The sequence below is a fragment of the Indicator indicator genome, chromosome 22, assembly GCF_027791375.1.
Source record: "Indicator indicator isolate 239-I01 chromosome 22, UM_Iind_1.1, whole genome shotgun sequence".
Taxonomy (NCBI): Eukaryota; Metazoa; Chordata; class Aves; order Piciformes; family Indicatoridae; genus Indicator; species Indicator indicator.
Window position 1 is genome coordinate 4437485 of NC_072031.1, and position 21966 is coordinate 4459450.

Sequence of the window (21966 nt, forward strand, 5' to 3'; positions counted from 1 at the left end):
GCCTCTGGGCGGCGAGCTCGCCAGCTGGTTTGGGCCGCCTGTGCCCGCCTGAGGGGCGGTGGGCTGTGGTAGAAAGTCGTTAGTAGTCTCAGGTGTGCTTTCCCCTTTTACCCGCAGATTTTAAGGATAACCTAAGCAAAGTATATGAAGCCATTGAAGAGTCGGACTTCCTGGCCATCGATGGAGAGTTTTCAGGTACTGTTTTGTGATCGTGAACTGTTGGCAGCATCTGTGAAGGATTCCAGGTGCCCAATTTGCTCATGTGACGTATCTTAGTGTTTGACTGAAAAAGCTGAGGGTACCACAAAACAATAACACCTCTTATTATGTGTACAATAGTAGGGTTTTGGTCAAATAAAGATACATGTCATACTTATGCAGTTTCTAGTCCTTCCTCACTGTAACCTTTTAACATGTTAATTGATTTTCAGCTGCAGCTCAGGAAAAGTGAGATTTTATACTTGTCAGGAAAACAAGACATTGGGATAAATAAGGAAGGCGCTGCAAGTGTTTGGACAAGGAAAGACAGCAATAAGAACTTTTGCGTTTGTGAAACCCAGAGGGTCTGCGCACCAGAGAGATGTCATGAGAGTTGCTTCAACTTCAGAATGCTGAGTTCAGTCAAAAACTAAATGTGATCAAGATTAGGTTGTGTTAGATGCGCTTATAAAAATATGGCAGTTGTTAGGTATTGCTACAGACAGCACCCTTCCCATTTTCAGTTCGACTCTGTGCATTGTGTTGTAAAGACCCGTCAACGTTATGTTACTGGTGGATCTTTCAATTTAGTGTCATGTTGTGTAGGAACAGCTAGAACACTGACATTAAGCTGGATGGTTTTTGCACTAACATGCATGCTTCTGTGTAGAAGAAAATCTCTCAACTGAAACAATCTCAACATATACTTTAAGAGAAAACATTTTTCTTAGGTTGCAAGTTGTTGCATTTCTTTTCTGTGGTTAATTGTGAGAAACTTACCCAAAGCAAAATGTGTTCTGCTTTTTCAGGGATCAGTGATGGGCCTTCTGTTAGTGCATTAACCAATGGCTTTGACACTCCAGAAGAAAGGTATCAGAAACTTAAAAAGGTAAGTGTTTACCTTGACTAAAATAAAAATGCTGGAAAAAGGTTAGAACTCCTTTGTTCTGAATGAAGACAAGGTAGGGAAATATGGCAGAGCTCTGTAAAACTGAGTTACATAGATCAGGGGGATTGCATGTTTCATTGTCTCAGCTGACAGGAGAATTGAGGCGTGTTGCATTAAATTTGGAGAAACCATGATCAGGATGTTCCTCACCAACAGTTAGCAGCTGCCACCACCTCTGGAGCACACACACAAAAAGGTGCTGGAGGATGTGGAAAGAGTTTTGAAAAATATCCAAAAAACTGTAGCAGACAATATATGGTGTACAAGGGTCAAAAGGTCACTCTCAGCAAGCTTGCTGATGACACTAAGCTGTGTGGTGCAGTTGAGATGCTAAAGGAAGAGGATGCCATTGAGAGGGTCTTTGAGAGGTTGGGCCTGTGCAAACCTCATGAAGGTCAACGAGAACCAGTGCAAGGTCCTGTACATGGACAGTCTCAAGAACAAATACAGGCTATGCAATGAGTGGATTAGAGCAGCCCTAAGGAGGAGGACTTGCAGGTGTCAGTAGATAGAGATCTGAATGAGCCAGTTATGTGTGCTCGCAGCCCAGTAAGCCAGTTGCATCCTGGGCTGTATCTAAAGAAGCACGACCAGCAGGTCAAGAGAGGTGATTCTCCCCTTTTAAAAGCTCTGCTTCTGTGAGACCTCACTTGGAATTCTGTGTCCAGCTCTGGGGCTCTCAGTGTAGGAAAAGTGGGGAGGGACTCTTTCTGAAGGAGTGTAGTGATAGGACAAAGGGTAGTGATTTCAAACTAAAAGAAGATAGATTTACTTTAGATACTGGGAAGAAATTCTTGACTGTGGGGCTGGTGAGGCACTGGAACAGATTGCCCAGAAAAGCTGTGGATGCTGCCTCCCTGAAAGTGTTCAAGGCAAAATTGAACCAGGCTTTGAGCAACCTGGTCTATTGCAAGGTGTCCCTGCCTATGGCAGGTGGGTTGGAACTACATGCTCTTTAAAGTTCCTTCCAACCCAGACCGTTCTGTGATTCTAAGACTACTTTCCTATGTCCTGTTACCACCTTTTATTCTTTGCCTATGATACAATTGAATAGCCCTGTGTATTCTGTGTGTTTAAAATGAGTGTTTGCCCCTCAGGAGGAACAAGTCGTCTAATGAGACTACGATGCTTCTTTACATTCTTGTACACTTGCAGTGTTATTAAAAAACTTTTTGATGCTGATGCAGCTGTTGTGAAATACTAGAGAACATCATCATAATGTGCCTACAGACTATGCTAGTACATTTGTCATATTATCCACTATTTGCCACATGGATTAGAAGATGTATTATTGCATGGATTTGGAAACTATACACAGCCAGTGTCCCTCACAGCCTGCTCCCATGCTGTGGGTAACATTGAGAAGGAGACTTGACAGTTGCTTTAGATGCAGCATCTCTTGTGTGTGAGCAACAGGTGGAGAGAGGTGGGACTTCCCTCAGTTCCTGTCTGTTTAAGGAAGTGCGTACTACAAATTATCTTTAGGCAGTAGTGAGGTGATTGAATTTGGGTGAAATCTAGTTGAAAAGCTGGTGTTCTGGCATATTTAATTCAAAATGACCACTGGAACAAATGTTTGTTAAGAAAATTGAGATTTGCTTAATTTTGAAATGGAGAGCAATCATATTAATTGTAGATGCATGCCTGTTATCTTTAAATATGTATGATTTTTATTCTCATGCAAAGTTTTCCTTTTCAGCATTCCATGGATTTTTTGCTCTTTCAGTTTGGCCTTTGCACTTTTAAGTATGATCACGCAGAAGAAAAGTAAGTTATTATCTTATTCCTTGTCTTCTTAACTGAGAAATTTATGAAATAATATTGATAAGCTGTATTGACATACAAACCATCTTTTTTCACAGGTATATAATGAAATCATTTAACTTCTATATTTTTCCAAAACCCTTTAACAGAAGTTCACCAGATGTCAAGTTTGTCTGTCAGGTTAGTAGTAAAACAAGTTTGTTTGGTTTGTTTGGTTAAGGTATACCTGCATCAAAATTTAAAAACAGTCCCAGGAAAATTCTGCATCATTGTCAAGGGAGAACTGGTTAGTCCTTTTAACAGTTAAAAGGCAGAAAACCTTTTTTCTTATAGAATAAATAAACATCAGCTAAGAGCAATTCCTAAAAAAGAGCATTAAGGGAATATATTTGACTTCAGTTTTTAAATCTTGTTGCATGTTACATTGTGATGTTTCTGGAACTGGAGATAATGTTCCAAACCTGGCAAGATGTTTCTATTTTTATTTTTCTCTTCTTTCTTCTCTGACTTTCTATTCCGTTGCTTTTTCTGTGTGATCCTTTATTACCTTTTGCTTATTGCACTTTCACAGCTTCCCAGGCTATTGCCAGCATTATTCTGGTCTCAGATTTGTTCTGAGCTACATTTTGCTTCCTTTAGTTTCCTCTCTCCACATTGCTCGTTCTTTCATCTTTATCCTTTTAGTGTGTTTATTGTTCTTGTACTTCAGGGAGGTTGAAAATAAATAACAAAGGTAGCATAGCCTAAACTCTATGGTCACAGACTTGGTTGCTCTTTTCTTTGGATTTCATATAATTTCTTAAAACATGTAAAAATAACTGAATTGATCTTTTTATGCCACAGATACTCTTGTCAGTTGTAAAGCTATTTTCTTTTCTTGCAGAGTTCAAGTATAGATTTTTTAGCAAACCAAGGATTTGATTTTAATAAAGTTTTTCGCAATGGTGAGTGTGTTATTTTTTTTCTGTTTTCAATGTCTGTAAAATTTATGATATCTTTCTTCATTTTCTGCAAAAATGCAGCCATTTGTGATGCTCCCCTAACACATAACAAAGTTCTTAGACTTATCAGATCTACAATTGTGCTGATAGTTTAGTGCTTTGTTGTTTGTTTAGTGGCTAAACATAGAGTAACAAGTTGTAGCTGTGCAATGGATCAGTAATCTGTAGCTGTGCAGTGGATCAGTAATCACAGTTCAGAAGAGTGTGCATTGTTAAAGGTGCTGCTGCAGTCCCTTAGTAAAGTGATGCAGACAGGAAGGTAGAGGAGAGCTAAAGATTTTTGTGATTGTGATCTATAGCTCTGTAGTCCTCAGGCTCATGCCTTATGCAGATGAGGCAAATAGCTCTTAAAGGTCCAGTGGTATCAGCTAGTCTGGGTTGTGCTAAAGTGAACCCTATATAGACACTAAAAATAAAGAATGGGGTCTAGAACAGATTACTGTAATGGAAGGATATAAAGATGTTTGGAGTCCTCAGGGATATAGAAGTGGCAAATGCTTGTTTAGTAATAAGTCTTTCCTTTATCTTACTTCACACTAATTTGTCTTTAGTTATGATGAGCTTTTAATTATTTTTTTTAAAGGAATTCCATATTTAAATCAGGAAGAAGAAAGACAGCTAAGGGAACAGTATGATGAAAAACGTTCTCAGGCCAACGGTACAGGTTCTCTGTCATACATTTCTCCAAATTCTTCAAAGTGCCCTGTAACAATTCCTGATGATCAGAAAAAATTCATTGAGAAAGTAGTGTAAGTAAAATTGTTTAGTATCCTCTGATGATGTTGAAACTAAACCAAACACTAGTGATGTGTTTGTATGTGTAAGGAATTTTAATAGTTCATGAGTTGTGAAAGTTCTTTGTTACAAAGTGTTCTCTGTTCTTTTGGGGAGAACAAAGTAGATATAGAAGCAAATACTCTATTTCTTCCAGGGAGCAGATAGAAGATTTATTAAAGACTGAAGAAAATGAAAGTTTGGAACTGGAGCCGTGCACAGGGTCAGTTTCTAAAATTACATATCTTCTAAAAAATTACTTATTTTGGACATACTAGAATCAAGAGAATTCTAGACAAGGAAGAGTATCTTTACTTGGGTTAACTGTAGCAGAATCTACATTTGGCTCCTCTGAAGCATGAGAAAATGTAATTTATCATTCTGCTTTATGAGCCACAACTTTTGCACATAGTGACAACATGTTTAAGTATAGCCACGAAGCGCTGTGGATTTGAGCCTCCTTTTTTCTATTGCTGAAGTGCTCCATAAGCCTCGGATATGCATTTTATAAACAAATTTCTCAAATCTGTTGAGCTATCAGTTATTCATAGGTGACACCATCTATTGAAACTGTTTTTAGAGTGTCTCCTTCTCAAAATCTGCTTAGCTTTGGAATCTTCAGATGTTTTAAAAAATGAAATTTAAGAAATAAGGAATTTAGAAATAGCAGAACATTGTGCAGCTGGGGGTAAGGTAACATTACTGATACTCGATCATGACTGAACAATACTTACTTATGAGAAGATATGTGGATAACTGTATGGAATGATGTAGATGCCAGCTTGTAACTGAATATCAGGAAAACCCTTCCAAGCCTATAGCTAGCAGTGCTTGTGCTTGAAAAGCCTTTCAATAGTTGAACATAGAGCTGACTACCTGAACATTATTACTTTGAAACACTTCTGTAAGAGGCATATTAGTAACATAATTGTCTTTTTATTTCAGATTTCAGAGGAAATTAATTTATCAGACCTTGAGCTGGAAGTAAGTTACTCATAATACTGCCTTGCAGTATATTTTTAGTATTTCTGATAAGAAATCTGGGTAAGATCTCATTACCTAACCTCAGAGGTCATTAGTTTAAACTTTTTCTTCTAAGAGTAGACTTTTGTAATATTTAGAAGATAAATTGCATTACACTGGTTTGTGATAATTAATTTGAATGTTTTAAAACTTAGTATTTATTTTCTCATTCCTAAAGTCTAAAATCTGTTAATTAATCAGCACAGACCAAAATTATGTAACAAATGCAACTTGTCAGGTTTTTAATGAACAGAAAGTACATGTGCTTGTGGGCTTTACTTGAAAAACAACTAGCTATGTAGTAGGTACTGGTATGTTCATATTTTTCTGTTAAGAAGTCTTAACATTTCTGATGACTTAAAAATTCTAATTCTGGTAGCGATTCTCTTCTCCTTTCTTGGCTTTATCCCTCATCTTTGCCTAAATATATCCCTTAATGCTTTAGGTGAAACTATAAGGCCATAGAGATGAGATTTTCATTGTTCTGATGCACTAGTAAAATGTGGGAAATACAGTGGAAGTCTTTCTTTTTTTTTTGTACATTTAGTTAATTCAGTGTTGTAACAATAGCTGGTTCTTGGTTACTTACAATGGAAGTGGATAAAGTAAGGCTTCTGTACATAAAATGGTTATCTCAAAAAGTGACCTTGAGAACTAATCTTGAAAAGAGAGGTGTTTTCATGAGTTTGTGTGTGTTTTTTTAAGATATTGATATAATACCTGTAACTTCCAGTAGCACATAGTGTTAGGTTTGTCTCAGATTCTTGCATCTTTTCTCAGTGGATGGAAGGGTGTGTTTATAAACTGAATTTTTCTTAACGTTCAGCTGTGTGCAGTGTGTGGTATATTGGTGAGAGAAAGCACAGTTGTGAAGTTATAATGGAGATAATTGAAGCAGAAAACAGTGAGATTATGGATTGCCATTGTGTCCTGAGCTCTTCACAGGTCATTTTGTCTACTGAAATGTTCTCTTGTACAACCGTGTTTGGCTGTGACTGAAGTCTGTGACATGAAGCAGCCTGAAAGTGAGGTCTAGGTTAAAAGCTGTGTGAGATGTCAGGGTGGAGAGGACACAGTCATACTCTAGTATGTGTTCATGAGCACTAGATTTAGTAGGAGCCAAAAGGTGAAGGAAACATGCTGGTTTTGTGGTGGATATATATTCAGGGCTAGTTCATTTTAATGAGAAGATTAGAGTAGTATCTACTTGTTGAGCAGTGGAAGACGACGTTCTCTGACCTTGGTATCAGTTGTATAGTAGTACTTTGGTAATTAAACATGATTGTGGTGAATAGAGGCAACCCTGTAGCAGCAATAACATTTGTGTTAATATTTCCTCTTAGATCTTTATGTTAGCAGGAAGTTCAAGGTTGTTTATAAATTCTAGAGTAAGTGACATTAAAGGCCTGTAATCACCAAAGAAGCTGTGTGTGGCTGCAAGTAAATGAGAGCTTTCTCATTTGTGTTTTGGGGTTTGTGTTTCTCATCTCAGTGTTTTGGGTTTGGACTTCTTGAGAGTAGAGATTCTACATTGTAATGAAGTATCTAGATGTTGTTTTATTTTATATTATTGAAATAAGAAGTTAGAGGCTCCATAGCAATAGAATGGGAAATTATGTAAGAAAATACATATTAGTGCTAGCTGCTGTTGTCTGATGGAAGGAGGCAAATTTAACTAGCCTATTTTGTCAAACTTTCCATTATTTTAAATTAAAAAGGAACTTTTGCACTTAAGAGTTACAGTAATAGTGTAACATGAAATTAGTGAAGTCCTGTTTGGTTTCAATATGTTAAATGCCAAATGAGTAACTACTTATATTTATTTTCATTTGTTTTGATGTAGGTATCCAAAAGGTATCCATGTTGAAACTTTGGAGTCAGATAAGGTAATTAGGCATGTTGCCACATAACGTTTGTTCTGTTTAAAGGAAATTGTATGTCTCAATTTTACCAACTTTTGTAGCTTTTAGATCTGGTTTGAGCTTTGTTATGCAAAATGCAAAACATTTTAAATGCAATACAATGAACTAGTTTCTAAATGTAACATCTGACCAATGTCTGAAGTGTAAGCATGTATTTGTGTGGCTTTTTTTTTTTTCTTTCGGTGTAGTAAAGGTGTTTAAGATGTAGTGAATCTGGCATTCATTGTTGGTGAAAATTAAATCTTTATCTTTGAAGAAAAGTAGTGGCATCACATGCTGTATCCTCACTTCATAGCACAAATCTGTGCTTCAAAAGACATTTTAAATCCACTCTATACAAGGAAGTGTGAAGAAACTGAAAAATTAATTCAGTAAAAGTTAGGTTTGGTGAATCTAATACAGTTTTCTAAAGTAGGCTTTGCTGAGTAGATGATAAAGTGGTGCTTACATTAGAAACAGTCATGTTGCCAAGAAACTGCTGCTGAGGTATGACTTAATTTTCTTTGCAAGTTTCTGTACATTTACATTGTAATGGACTTAAATATGGGCTTCTTAGAGTTGTTCCTCAAACTATCCGTTTTTGATTTCAGAAGGAGAGATATATTGTTATTAGTAAGGTAAATGAAGAAGAGCGAAAAAGAAGAGAACAACAGAAACAAGCAAAAGAACAGGTAAATAAGTTTGCTGTTATATGAAAGAGAGAGGGGGAGGATCTATGACTTCAGTTGGTTGTACAGAGGAGTTTGATAGGCTTTGGTGTCTTCCCTTTTGATTGACTGTGACTGTCACATGAAATTGGTCTTCCAAGTTCTACCAGATAACTTAGGCTTTGCAGTAGAGCAAGAATTGCGATGCACTCTAGAAAATTTTAAAGAATAAATAGTTGCAGAATACTGAACCAATATGCTGGAGCAGTGAATCCCTCCTTTTATGAATCTGCTGTATCAGAGAGGCACAGTGTCAAGACTTTCTTTCTTTTCCATCCTCCCCAAAAGAAAGTAGGATGGTGAGGCAAGCAAGAGTTTGGGAGGGGATATGTTTATGGTATTTATCTTTGCAAGCTGAGGTCCTGATTCCTAGGAAGCAGCTGCACACCTGCCTGCCAGTGGGAAGTGGTGAATGAATTCTTTTGACTTGTGCATACAGCCTTTACTTTTCTTGGTAAAATGTAATTGTATTGATTCATGAGTGCTTTTGCCTTCCTTTGAATTTGTTTTGTTGGTTTTGTCTGCCCTATCTCCTGGGAAAGGGGAGTGAACAAAAGAATGGATGTTTGGCTTGTGGCCAGGGTCAACCTACTACAATAGCTTGTGACTTGCCCTACTTCACTGTGAACTAGAGCTACATATAAAACTGGAATTCTGGCAGCAGCATCTTGCTTTGACCCTACGTATCATCCAAATATGACATGTCCTCTGTTGTCTGTTCTTGGTTATGACTGAGAAACAGTTCTAGTGTGTCTGCCAGTTGGCAGGTACAGGTTTAACAGTATTTGTTTCACTGATGCGAGAATCTTTGCTTACAGGAAGAATTGAATGATGCAGTAGGATTTTCCAGAGTCGTTCATGCCATTGCTAATTCTGTAAGCTGATGTGTTTTTTAATATCCATTTTGGTTGTAAGAAAAAGAAAAGTTCCAAGAAAGAATCCTTCACTGTTATATTTTGGAAGATAAGATAAAATGCAAGTTGAAGTGGCTTCTTGCTTTTTTTTTTTGTTGATGTTGCTTCATATTTTACAATGGTTGAGTATAGTCGGTTAATTAAACTCTCAAACTAATGACATGAACAATCTCATTGTCTGCTACGAGTCAACAATACCAGTTTCCTAGGGCTGAGGGATTATTTTGAGGAACTAAGTTTTGAGGGCTTTTTTTCTGTGTCTTAAAGAATGTTGATTGGTTTTTTTTCTGGCATAGATTTAATTAGAAAAGGTAACTTGGTTCTCTTCTGCTTGATTCTTCTAGTTAAAATAGGCTTTAGCTGTATGTCTATCCCCTCAGTATAATTATTTTGTTCTGTGGAAAAAAAAACACCCAACAAAAACTTACACACAATGTTTTCTCTAGAAAATAGAGGACGCTTGAAAGCAGAAAAGCTTGTCTTGTCAAAGGAATCAAAGTTGACATAAAAATATTTCCTGTATTTTTTCAAGAAGGAATTTGCTTGTGCAGCATCTGGCATGAAAGGTTTCTGCACTGTGAGAAGCCAGATCATGCCCCTAATAACTATTGTTTATTACAACTGTCAAGAACATATTGTAAGTTGCTGTATAAGTTATAAATTAAAAGCTAGCAGACTGAGAAATCACTTTACTTCAGTCATAAATATATTACGTTTGGGAACCAAGTTGTAAGTAGCTGTTCTAGTGCATCTTAACACTTTGAACTGCTGCTGCAGGCTGTGATAAGTGGTTGTGGGTAGAGGAAAACAGTGGCTTCTCTGAGAGGATAGGGGAGTCTGGGGGGCAGGCAGAAAGCCTGGGAGGTTTGATTTGTATTTGTTCCCAGCTGCTCTTGGCTTGCGTCTGGGATAGGTGCTTTCAACATGCATCATGCTTTCCATGGCCATGATTGGAATGTAACTAGCAATGTTCTTTTCACAGGGCAAGCTTGTTATTGGGCACAATATGCTGCTGGATGTTATGCATACCATACACCAGTTCTATTGTCCTCTACCTGATGTAAGTAATCTTCGGAGTATTCAGATGATTAAGTAAATTCCTCGATGTATTTTGTTTTCAGTCTTAGCTCCAAACTTCCTTGTGAATGGAATTACATGACAATCTGTTGAGAACAACAACAAAATGTTTAAAAAAGAACACTTGTTACTTTTGGGGTACTGTCTTATTTTCTTAAATCTTCATGTAGAAAGCTTAGCTGGATTGAATTTTTCTCCTTGACATTTAAAAAACGTTCAAATTAAATGTTGGAATTGTATTGTGGTTCCTTGCTGTTATCTGTTAGTACTTCAGAAAGTGCCTGGATAATGTTAGGCTAATTTAACTGATGTCAAGATACTGGTTTGTCAGGTAGTCATTCCCTTGTAGTTTACAAAGTGGGAAATATATGTTTTCATATAATACAGTACAATTAAGAATAACAAATCTTGTAGCAGGATTGATCTTCATTGGGATGAAGATGTGGAAATTAGAGATACCAGTAGGGCAGTCTAACAGTTCATGACTGCACAATTAAGTTGAACTATGCAATGTATTGGCACCAAGGACATCGAAGAAGCCAAAGGTTTCATTGAAAGCATGGCCCACGTGATGGTTGTATTACTTGCAGTTCTCAAGGTCTTGTGGGAGTTACAGGGAGGACATGATTATAAGATAGGAGATGGAAGCTTGGGACCTGTTCAGACTGTAGTGGATGTAATCAGTTGTCATTTGTTCCTGTACTTTTGACATTTGGAAGATCTAAACCTCCAGGCAAGCAACTTCCCCCTCTCTAGTGACTGCTTATATTCCATTGAAATATTAAATGCTGGAAGACTGAAGTAGAACTCTTAGCACAGTTGGGTTTAGAGGTAGTCTGAATGCTATAATAGTAGAGCATTTCTCTTGCGAATCACAAACAAATCAGAAATAACTGGGCTGTAGTTCTGTGCGGCTGCAGGTGCTATTTATGGTAATGCAGACAAATAAATCCCTTACAAAGTGAGAAATCAGTCACTGTATCTGAGTTTTAGAAGCTAATTGTAGTTACTGCAATGTATTGTGCTGAAACTGATACACAGTTAACTTATTTTGGATTTTATCTCCTGGTTTAATGTTAAATTAGGACCTGAGTGATTTCAAGGAAGTAACATCATGCGTCTTTCCCCGGTAAGTTCTTAATTAAAATTTTCAGTTGCTTTAGTATAGTTTTAGCAAGCTGACATTTTGTCCTAGCCCTGTAACCTAACTATTACTGGAAATAAAAATGGGATCAACTTTGATAAATACAAGTTTCATTAAAGTATTCTGTAGCATCTTTTTTCCAGAAGAGCAGTGTAAATGTTTTATTTGGCAAAAGATGCAGCTTTGCTAGCCCCTTGGTTTTGGCAAGATGTTTGGTGTTTTGAATCTGCACTACATTTGGAACAAGATTTGTTTGTTATTTGTTTGCATCTCTTGCTATTGCTTTGTTGATGTCTTTTTTTCATGCTGAACAAAGCCGAGGTGTGTTTCAGCTGCCCTAAGATCTGAGAGTAGTTGTTCAGTAGAATGAAGCTGCTATTTCTCAGCTAGTGCACCAAAACACTCTTGAGGATTTGGCAAAATTGACATTCTTCCATTGTAGCTTATTTAGCTTTTACTTTGTTTCTAGGCTATTGGATACCAAACTGATGGCAAGCACACAACCTTTTAAGGTAAATTAATATAATATTAAAGATTGTGTGAGATTTGTAGTTTTCTTGCTATTGAAGAAGTTAATAATTGTTATTTTTGCGACATTTTATATACACATATGGATTCAGTAATGCAGCTCAGCTAACCTGAAGTATAGTAGCAGCTTTCTGATTATCTGGTTTCTTCCACTGTCCTTGTATTTCTTGAAGTCATCAGTATTTACAGTTATAAACTATTCAGGAGTGTTCAGTCAGCGAGCACATTCTAATGCTCACCTTGAATGCCATCAACTATTAGAATCAATATTGAGGCTATTTCGCCTTGCTGTTTGTGCTGCCTTTTCCTCTGTCACGTGTAGCATGTGCGGAGCCAGATTCAAACAGAAATACCACTTAGACATAATTCATCATCAGGAGTTCTGAAAAGTATTCATACATGCATGTGACCCATGTTGTTGGTGAGGCAAGTTAACTTTCTAAAACTTGTCTTGACAGACTTTAGTGCGTTAGTTTGAATGTATAAATCCTTAGAGAACACAAGGTGGCAGCAGTAAATACTCATTTTGTCCTACCTGATTTCAATTTCCAGGGAAAATGTGCTCAGCAATGGCAGTTAATTACGTGTTTTCTTGCAGGAGATCATTAATAATACATCCCTTGCGGAACTGGAAAAACGTTTAAAAGAGGTTCCATTCAGCCCTCCAAAAGTTGGTGAGGATATATCAAAATGGTCTTAGTTTTGAAGTGTTTTGATTTTTTTTTTTTTTTTTTTTGTTCTTGGTCTGAAATGTAAATTTCTCTATAAAAATTTGTTGTGATAAAAGGGACTTAAAATGTGGTCAACATACATGTAGTGCAGTTTAATTCAGAAGTCAGTAGGAATCCTTCCACTTTATTTCAGATAATAAAAGAATGGATGTGAACAACAGTTCCATTGTCTTCTAATGATGGCATTTTGGTTTCTATGTTGATTTTTGATGAGTAACTTGAAATTGGTTTAAAAGCTTTTAATTTGGTTGCTCTTGCTGTCCTTCAGATCAAAGCCAGAGCACTCTAACAGACAAATAAAACAAAAAAAACCCACCTCACAGTAGTGACTCTAGAGTGAGTGTGAGTTCTAGAAATTAATAAAGTTCCTTCAGAGCTTTCTTTGCTTTCAGGTGAACAAAAGGATATTTAATCAGAGGGCAAGCTTATCTCAAGGTTCTGGAATTTTTCTTAAGCTTCTGGTTTAGAAAAGGAGGGAAATGCTGAACAGTACAATATGTTGGAAGGGAAAAATCTCAGTGCTTAGTCAACTACAAGTTGACATACTTCTTTTACATTGCTGCATGTGCAGAACAGATACACTTAGGCTGTAGTAACTAAGTAAAGTAGGAGAGATAATAAGATGGATTATCTACATTCTCCTTGGACAATGAGCAGGAGCTTTTGGTGCCTAGACCAAAGTAGTACTGTGAATATGGAGTGTGTAGTAATCGCATGCAGGCTTTTAGTGGCATGTCCTCTGTAGCTGTTTCTCAGGATGTAACATAATTTGGCAGCTGTTAGATACTATTTTTTGCTGGTGTAATATAATTTTACATTTTTTTCTTGAGCAGAATATGACCATAAAAGTTAACTAACTCTGAAGTGGATTTAGTTGGAGATGATTAATGTGGTTCAGAACATTCAAAGCAAAACATGTTTACGAATACTAGAATAAATGAAAAGTTAACAAAAGTATGTTTTCTTTGGGACATGCGTCTATTTAAAAAAAAAATCTGATGCAGGTTTCTTTTACAAAATGCAACAAGTATAGATTTTCATTGTAAAATTTACTCTAGTATTTTTGTATCACTGTTTTAAATCCATACATATTTCTGTTACTGAGACTTGGGCACTTTTGGATACTTCAGAAAAGTTCTTATTAAGGTGTCTACTTTCAGAAGTGATTCAAGGGATACTTCTCGATGGTTGGCAAACAGATTAATAGCTGAGTTTTCAATTAGCCTGACTGTTCTTTTGAATGCAAGACAGTCAGGAAAAAATTATGCTGTGTGGGTAATCCTGGTTTTCTCATGTTAGAACTATTACTCCATTTTGGCTGAGTAGATCTGTGATTAGTAACTTAAGTTCCTATCCTTGGAGTCTATTCTTATTTAAAAATACAAAACAAAGCTGTCCTCTTTTTAGAACTTCAGAAATTTCAGAACTATGAATTATCTCTAATTCTGAAAGTAGTATAAACTTACCCAAACGATGTTATGTTCTGACAAAATAAGCGTGTGGATAAGCATACAGGGCTGCCTTGAACTTCTGTGATAACCTGTTTACAAATGATTATTTTTTTCTCTCCTCAGAAAGTGCAGAAGGTTTTCCAAGTTATGATACAGCTGCCGAACAACTTCATGAAGCAGGATATGATGCTTACATTACTGGACTGTGCTTCATTTCCATGGCTAATTTCTTAGGTATCTATGTAGTCTTTTTCAAACATCTCCTTAGTGCTGTCTGTAGCTGCTTATTACATACTGAATTTCTTCTTCATTCATCAGGTTCATTCCTCAGTCCTCCAAAAAACCATGTGTCTGCTAGATCAGAACTCATTGAACCTTTTTTTAACAAGTAAGTGGTGGTTGTATTAAAAGACCTGCTAAAAATATGGGCATGTAACACTGGCCTCAGAATATGTATCTTTAGCCTCAGAATCAATGGCTAACTGCATTTTTCTTTACAATTCAATTTTGACTGGCTATCTAGTTCATGCTAGTGATGCTATAAAGAGGCCACTGTTTGTAAAGTAAATACCTTTTCGTTTGACAAGAATGGTATCATTTCTGCTCACTTGTAAAATGACACTTAGAAGAGTACCTGGATTGATTTAATGGCCTTGTCCACGCTGGTGTTGAGAGTATACTGACATTTTAGAAAATCATTTCTGGAGTAGCAGAGCTGAAGAAAAACTGGTCAGATGTTCTTTATGTTGTAGGACACTGTCAGAACCTGGTGATAGTTAAAATTGAGTATGCCAAACGGTCCGGAAAAACTAAAATACCCTTAGTGTAATATCAATCAAAATAACTCAGAGCTATTGTATTAACATTATCAAGTAACCCATTTTTAAGAAGGCATAATAAACATACATGATCATTAGTATTTAGGATGCTATGATCAGTGTTTTGCTTTTGAATTGCATCTTCATGCAAATTACTTGAACAAATTGAAGTAAGACTTGAGAATTCCAGAAGTTTTTATTCATAGATTTGATACTTTGCATACTTAATCTGGACATTTTACCTAATGAGGCTTCTAAAGATAGTATAAGCTGTCATGTAAAGATGAAGGACTTAAAATAAGTTAATAGTGCCTTACTCTGTTTAAAGAAGAAACTCCAGGCTTTCAAACACTATGATACAGGAGTTACTAAAATTAATTATTTTAACTTCAGATGGCCTGTAGAAATCAGGGAGTAGTTGTGATCAATGGCTTCCAGCATTCCTTGGTCTGGAAGCCAAATTCCTATAGTGACAGAAGTTAGGTGATGACTCTCCTGACACAGACATATGAGGCAGTAACTCCATGTATTCCAGCAGGCACTACGAATTGTATGCACATTCCTTAGACTGAAGATGGAGCCATAATCACCACTTGATTTGAATGTGAAAGTGATGATAGAGTTAACCAGTGTAATTTAATTTTAAGATAGGGTTTGTCACAGGGTTGTTTTCAGTAACACCAGTGCACACACACGTGCAAACTAGTAGATGCCAGGTGAGGGGGTTGGGTTTTTTCGGTCATTAGCCAAAATGTTTTCAGTTCTCCCTAGAGATGTATATCTGAAACAAATACAAACTGAAACTTCTGAAACTATGTCACAATAATACATAGAATTTAAGTTTTTTAAGTTAATTATGTACTTCATATGTGACATTCCTCTGAAGGTGACATTTCAATGTTTTGAAAGAAGGCTGCCTTGTCTGTTCTGGCTTCAGAGTTAACACTGCCTAACTAACACAATGGGAAGATAAGAACAATTGTAGGGAGAACAGATTTTTTTCATTTTTTTTTAAGCATTACTGTTTACAAGAAGAAAGGAAGTTTGTCCTCTCTGTCATTATTCAGAACTTGTAGCTGCTTCTTTCAGAAAAGCTATATGTTAGTTTTGAATCATGGAGACTTTGAAGACTTGCCATGTCTTACTTTCACGTGATCTTAGAAGCTGTGCCATGTTATAACTAACATCTGCCACTTCACCTCAGTCGGAGCTTGGAAATGAGACTGTCTCACCTTTTACTTACAGTGACCAGACTAAGGCTTGGATTTTTAAAGCTTGTGTTTCTTGTATAATGCAAACTCATAAACCAGAATAAGACAACTCCATTTCTTTAATGTTTTTTGTTTTTAAGAAAAAACACTTAGGTACATATCAGAAGTCAGAGCCATTAGATATTTAAATGTACAAGTCTTTTGCTCTGTTCAATATGCCCTTGCAGACCAAATCTGTATTTGCAGCACTTGGTTTCTTTAGCACCTGCAAGTAGCATCCAGGGCTTGTGGAGTTTACTTCGTTATCTTAAGGTCCATAGTCAGTACGTTGCTTCTCAGGGTTTTTGTAGGTATGCTCTGGACTGCCAGCTAGTTTCCTGCTGCACCTAGTTTAGTTAGTGGTCTAGAAGCTTTCCCTAGCTGAACAACCACTTTTCCACCTGGGGAGAAAAAAAACTATCTTCCTCCTTCCTCCAGAAGTTCTACCTGATCCTGTGGGCAGCAATCAGAACAAGGAAACCTTTTCCTTTGTGCTGTAGTCATGTTCTTCAAGCAAAACACAAACTACAACATGCAAACAGTAAGCTAAACAAATGAAAGTTATACTATCTGTCACAAAAGTTTTTCCTGAAAGAAGCTGACCAGAGTAGTTTATTGTAAGGCAGTTATTTAGAAGCAATGTTCTCAGTTTGAACTATTATCAAAATAGTCCTGAAAATATTCTTTAAAGCAGACCTCTTTTTGATTATTTAGGTTGCTTATAAAATCTTAGATCTCTGAGTATTAGTGCTAATACTTAAATACACTTTAGAGATAGAACTTTTATGATTGGTGTGATTGACAGGATTTTGGGAATGTTTTCTGTTTGAATAGACTTGTCACTAATGTGAATAATAGGAGTAAACTTAAAACTGAAAAATCAGACTTTGATTTTTACATACTTAGCCTTCACTTTTTTCAGTAGTTACTTTGACCTTTTTCGTTATGTCAGCAAAGTTTTGGAACTTGCTGACTTGCTGTTCAGGCATGGTGGCCAGCTTGTAGGTTAATGTTCATATCAGGTTAATGATGTACAATAGGTAAAATCTTTAGTTTCAACTTCTTGTAAGAGTGGAACTGATTAAAAACAGACTTTGCCTTAGAGTTGCTTGGTTCTTTTAGGCATAATTCAGTAAGCTACATGGTGAACAACTCAATAAACCATGAATTCCAGAGATGCATTTGTGTAATCTTTATGCTTCATTGTCTTTGAAAAATTATGTTCATGTGAACAATCTGCTGTGAGTAATTCCCGATTAACACAAGCTGAGATGATGGGACTTTTTATATTGTAATAGCTAAACTTCTGTGTGTGTACTTCAGGTGCTGTATTGTATTGTAAACTTAAGAGTTGATTTGAGAATTTGTTTTTAAACTTACTTTGTTTAAAGCAACATCTCTTCTTCCATATCTCCCTGCTCCTACCCACAAGCCCTTACCTGACTTGGAATGACAGGTTTACTTCTTTGGGTTCTTTGAATGTTGTATTTCTTTTTCTGATGTAACTAGAGGCCAAGGGGAGAAAGAGGTGTAGAGAAATGAAAACAGTATGTTTTATTGATCTGAATAGCATGATGATCTGTAGAAATATTTATAGTAAAGACAAGTTAACGGCTGCATTCCAGTAGATACTTCAGTGATACAAGTAACCCTAAAAACATATTCAAACTCCTAAAAAAACTCAGAGTGAATTTGCAATTTGGTACAAAGAATCTCTAGAAAATTATAGCTCAGCCTGCATCCTTAATGTTTTTATATATATGTCAGCTGTTACTTAGGTGAATACTATAACTGTAATCTGATAACCATTTTAGAAGCTTTTTGAAGTTTGAGTAGTAAAGTTATTTACTTAGCTCTCTAGTGAACACTATACACAGTTAATGTTTTGTAGCAGGAACATGGCAACTACACCAGTGACAGGGTTTTAGGCTGCTTATTTTGGAGGGAAGTAGGTTTGCAGAGCTAAATACGAGCTTTCAATAAAAGCTCATACAAAACCTCAAGCTCTGAAAGCTTGAATGTTCTGAGAGACTCTTCTGTTACATGTTAAAAGGGCAGAAGACTCATCTTGGTTATCTCCACTAAAATGTTATGATGACTTTTGCAGTTCTAAGGTTTTAAGATCCATTCTGTCTAAAGCATAATGCAGTGCTCAGAAAACTGGATGATATACATGGATTTAAAATGACAGCTTTTTCAATATCCACCACGTAATTGGCTCTTACTGCAGAAAGCTGCTACTTTTTGAATGTTCTTTTCCTTACTTCTTGTAATGGTTTTCAGCAGTTAACAGCTTAAGGCTTCTTTGTTCTTGTTTTGTTTAATAAGTAAAATTATTAGCATGGTGCCAAGTAACTTTTTAAATATGGAGTGTTAGATAATGAATTGGACTTCCTCAGAGGGTCTGTTTCTTTTAATATAGCTTAAGATATGATTGAGATGATTAATTCTGTTTCTTCAGAAGCAACATTTAAAATCTATCAAATGGAAGGTTTATTAACTTTAGGCAGAACTTTGCTAATGGTGCTTTTCCATTTTGCTTCAGGCTATTTCTTATGAGAGTAATGGACATACCATATCTCAATCTGGAAGGACCAGACCGTAAGTAGCTTATTTCATTGTAAACTTACTACCACTCCAACAAATTTCCTGGAGGAGGAAGTATAAGGGTTAATTATTGTGTATCTAAAGCATGGGGCTTCAGCTGTGTTTAGGTTATTGGCCACTTATCAAATGATGTCCCCATTTCTTGAATTAAGTAGTAAAACCATTAAGTTCTTCAAATTTGACCCGAGAGCCTGCATTGACTAGGTTGAGATTGAAGGTATTGACTAAAACAGCTAATATTGTAACTAAATGTAATTGAGTTTGAAGTTAAAGCTTTATGCTTATTTTGGGTAATTATTCTTAAGTACCATAAAACATACAAAGTAGGGTCTTAACAGTTTCCCCCTCAGCCCAGCAGTAAATGCAGGATGCAAACTAGTTAATAATGAAGAGTTCTGAGAATCTGGCTGCTTTCCTTCACAATTTGTGTGCAGCAATTCCTTTGCTCAACTTCATCAAAACACTGGAACTTTTCTACCATGTGAGATTATGATTACATTTCAAGTTATTTCAGGTTACAGAACTGAGGCTATAATGAATTGCTAATACATTTAATGAAAACAAATTTTACTAATATAAATTTCCTTACTGCCGTGGGATGTTACACTGACGGAGAAAACTTCAAATGAGTTACTACTGATGTCTTGGCTTATGAAAATGTGAAGCCCTGTGTGGCAGGCTAGTGTTCGACCAGGAGAAAGCTTAATTTTGTACTGTGAAGTCAGATACACAAATGTCTTAAAAATGATACCCATCTGGAAGCAATGTTGATACTAAGACATTGTCCATTCCCTGCATTGAAAAGCTCGGACTGGAGAATGACCCTTTATTAGATGTTAGTTTAATAGTAACAGAATGCAGTTCTACAAAGATGGAAGCAACTACTGGAGAGGAAAATAAATGCTGTAAGGGCATATGTTTAAATGCAGTTGGGTGATCAGATCACTAAGCTCTGCCTCTGCAGATGTGTTGGAATGGTTATCTAATTATGTTGCATACTTGTTTCCCCAACTGTTTGATATTGAGTGGAAGAATGGATAAATACTTCAGGTCATTGACTGAATGCCAAAGCTACTAATCTGTAAAGATGCTACTTCCACTTGCTAGCCAACTTACAGGATTGTTTTGATAATTTGCCAAGTAGAGTTGCCAAAAAAGAGCCTGCCTCTGAAAGTCTCTTTTATCTGAAAGCCACTCCTGTAGAACAGACTGATGCAGATGTCACAGCAGAATCTGAATGAGGGTGACTTTGTAAGCTTCAGAATGGGGAGTGCATTTAGGGTGGCATGTTTGACTGCTGCTTTAGATACTTTTATTTCTGTTCTGAGATGTAAATGCTACTATAGGTTGAGGAAGCTGTCTGGTTGCTTGTTGCCTGTAAGGAGCACTTTTGCAGAGAAGTAAAGGCATGCAAAGAATAGTGCCACACTTCTGAAGTAGATCTATTTGGAGACTATTTTTTTTTTTTTTTCCAAAAAAAGGTGAGGTGCCCAACTAGGTGACTGTCATAAGTATGGGTAGGTTTGTCTGTTCTGTAGTGTTATAGCAAATTTGTGTGGTTTTTTTTTCCAGAAATAATGGTTTGGCAACGTGTGCTAGGTTAATTGGTGTTTAATATGTGAAAGTGACTTTCTCTTTTTTTTTCTTCTTTAAATTTTTGTTACTGTTTATTAACAACTTCTTCAGAAGGAATGAAGTTGCTGCACAAAATGGCTGTCGAGCAGAATATGAATCAAATATTTCTCACTTTTCTTGGCAGAATGTATAGAGGTTTAACAGATGATTCAACATGGTTTTAGGAATAAACTGATACCGGAGAGTTGGAAGTAGATTCTTGTCTCTAATCAATAGAAAAGGGCAATTCTAACACCAAGAACTGGAGTTGTTACAGTTACAACTCTCGACTTCTGAATTGAAAACACTTAAACCTTTGAATTGCTGGCTGTTAACTAGGCGTACAGCATGAACTGGTGAGTTAGACACCATGTGGCACATCCTGTTCTGGTCTTCCATTTTCTTTCAACTCAGAAAGTAAGTTCCTAAGTGAAGCAAGCCAGGTAACTGCTCAGAACAAACCTTATGAAACTTTTTTTTTCCCATGGCTTTGTTAAGCCTTCAATATTTCATTTATGAGATGCCGAGTTACAACTATATTATTATAGCAACTGTTAGTGTGTGCCTAATGAAGCTTTTGTGAATGATTTTGGTTTAGTATTTTAATGCTATAGTTGAGTACATGCTGCAGTCACTTCCTTAGAGAATTGGTACACTTGCAAATCTTTGTCCTATTTTCATAATGTGTTTGGGTTAGGAGCTTGAATTTTAGAGGCCTCTAGGTAACTGCTGTGTTGACCGTTGTCTTGCATAATTGCAGGCCCTTTTTTATCAGTGCCTGAGCTAGTGTCAGAGGTCTTGGTCTATTTGCTCTCCCTTTTTTTTTTTTTTTTTTTCCTTTCCTTAGTTATGTGTTTAAAAAACAGAAAAAGAAAAGCTACCTGACCATATTGGATAGCTTTTTTTAGGATATTCTAAAAATAATAGGAGTGATTCTTATTTTAACAAATACTTTTTTGTTTCACAGTGCAGCCAAAACGAGATCATGTTCTTCATGTCACTTTTCCCAAAGAGTGGAAGACTAGTGACCTTTACCAGCTTTTCAGTGCCTTTGGTGAGTGATATAGTCTGTTCTTCCGTATTTTTATATATATATTTAAACTTCTTCTAATTAGCAAGTACCTTTTAGGTTTGGTTGTTGTTTAATTTGTGGATGCAGACTTATTCCTAGTATTGGTAATGATGAATTGCCTTTTGTAATTTTTGAACGGTGTCCTGTGGACTGTCTTCGTAATGATGTTTTGAAAATGTCTGCCCTCGTTAACTGCTCTTTAGAGATCTTTTTATTATAGAATCAGTCAGGGTTGGAAGGGACCACAAGGATCATCCAGTTCCAACCTCCCTGCAGTGGGTAGGGACACCTCACACTACATCAGGCTGGCCAGAGCCTCATCCAGCCTGGCCTTAAACACCTCCAGGGATGGGGCCTCAACCACCTCCCTGGACAACCCATTCCAGGCTCTCATCACTCTCATGGTGAAGAACTTCTTCCTC

General features: G+C 36.6%; 1 protein-coding gene across 1 annotated transcript in view; it reads left to right on the forward strand.

The window, feature by feature from the left end:
• PARN (poly(A)-specific ribonuclease) overlaps nt 1-21966 on the forward strand; it is a 50060-nt gene that overhangs the window by 277 nt on the left and 27817 nt on the right. Inside the window, exons 2-20 of the mRNA XM_054390832.1 lie at nt 118-195; nt 1008-1087; nt 2847-2914; nt 3010-3091; nt 3795-3855; nt 4496-4661; nt 4844-4909; nt 5632-5670; nt 7553-7595; nt 8222-8302; nt 9157-9213; nt 10235-10312; nt 11415-11458; nt 11943-11985; nt 12600-12675; nt 14307-14417; nt 14502-14571; nt 18797-18852; nt 21440-21526. Coding sequence (XP_054246807.1) covers nt 118-195; nt 1008-1087; nt 2847-2914; nt 3010-3091; nt 3795-3855; nt 4496-4661; nt 4844-4909; nt 5632-5670; nt 7553-7595; nt 8222-8302; nt 9157-9213; nt 10235-10312; nt 11415-11458; nt 11943-11985; nt 12600-12675; nt 14307-14417; nt 14502-14571; nt 18797-18852; nt 21440-21526 — 1386 coding nt within the window. The remainder of the gene's footprint in view (nt 1-117; nt 196-1007; nt 1088-2846; nt 2915-3009; nt 3092-3794; nt 3856-4495; nt 4662-4843; nt 4910-5631; nt 5671-7552; nt 7596-8221; nt 8303-9156; nt 9214-10234; nt 10313-11414; nt 11459-11942; nt 11986-12599; nt 12676-14306; nt 14418-14501; nt 14572-18796; nt 18853-21439; nt 21527-21966) is intronic.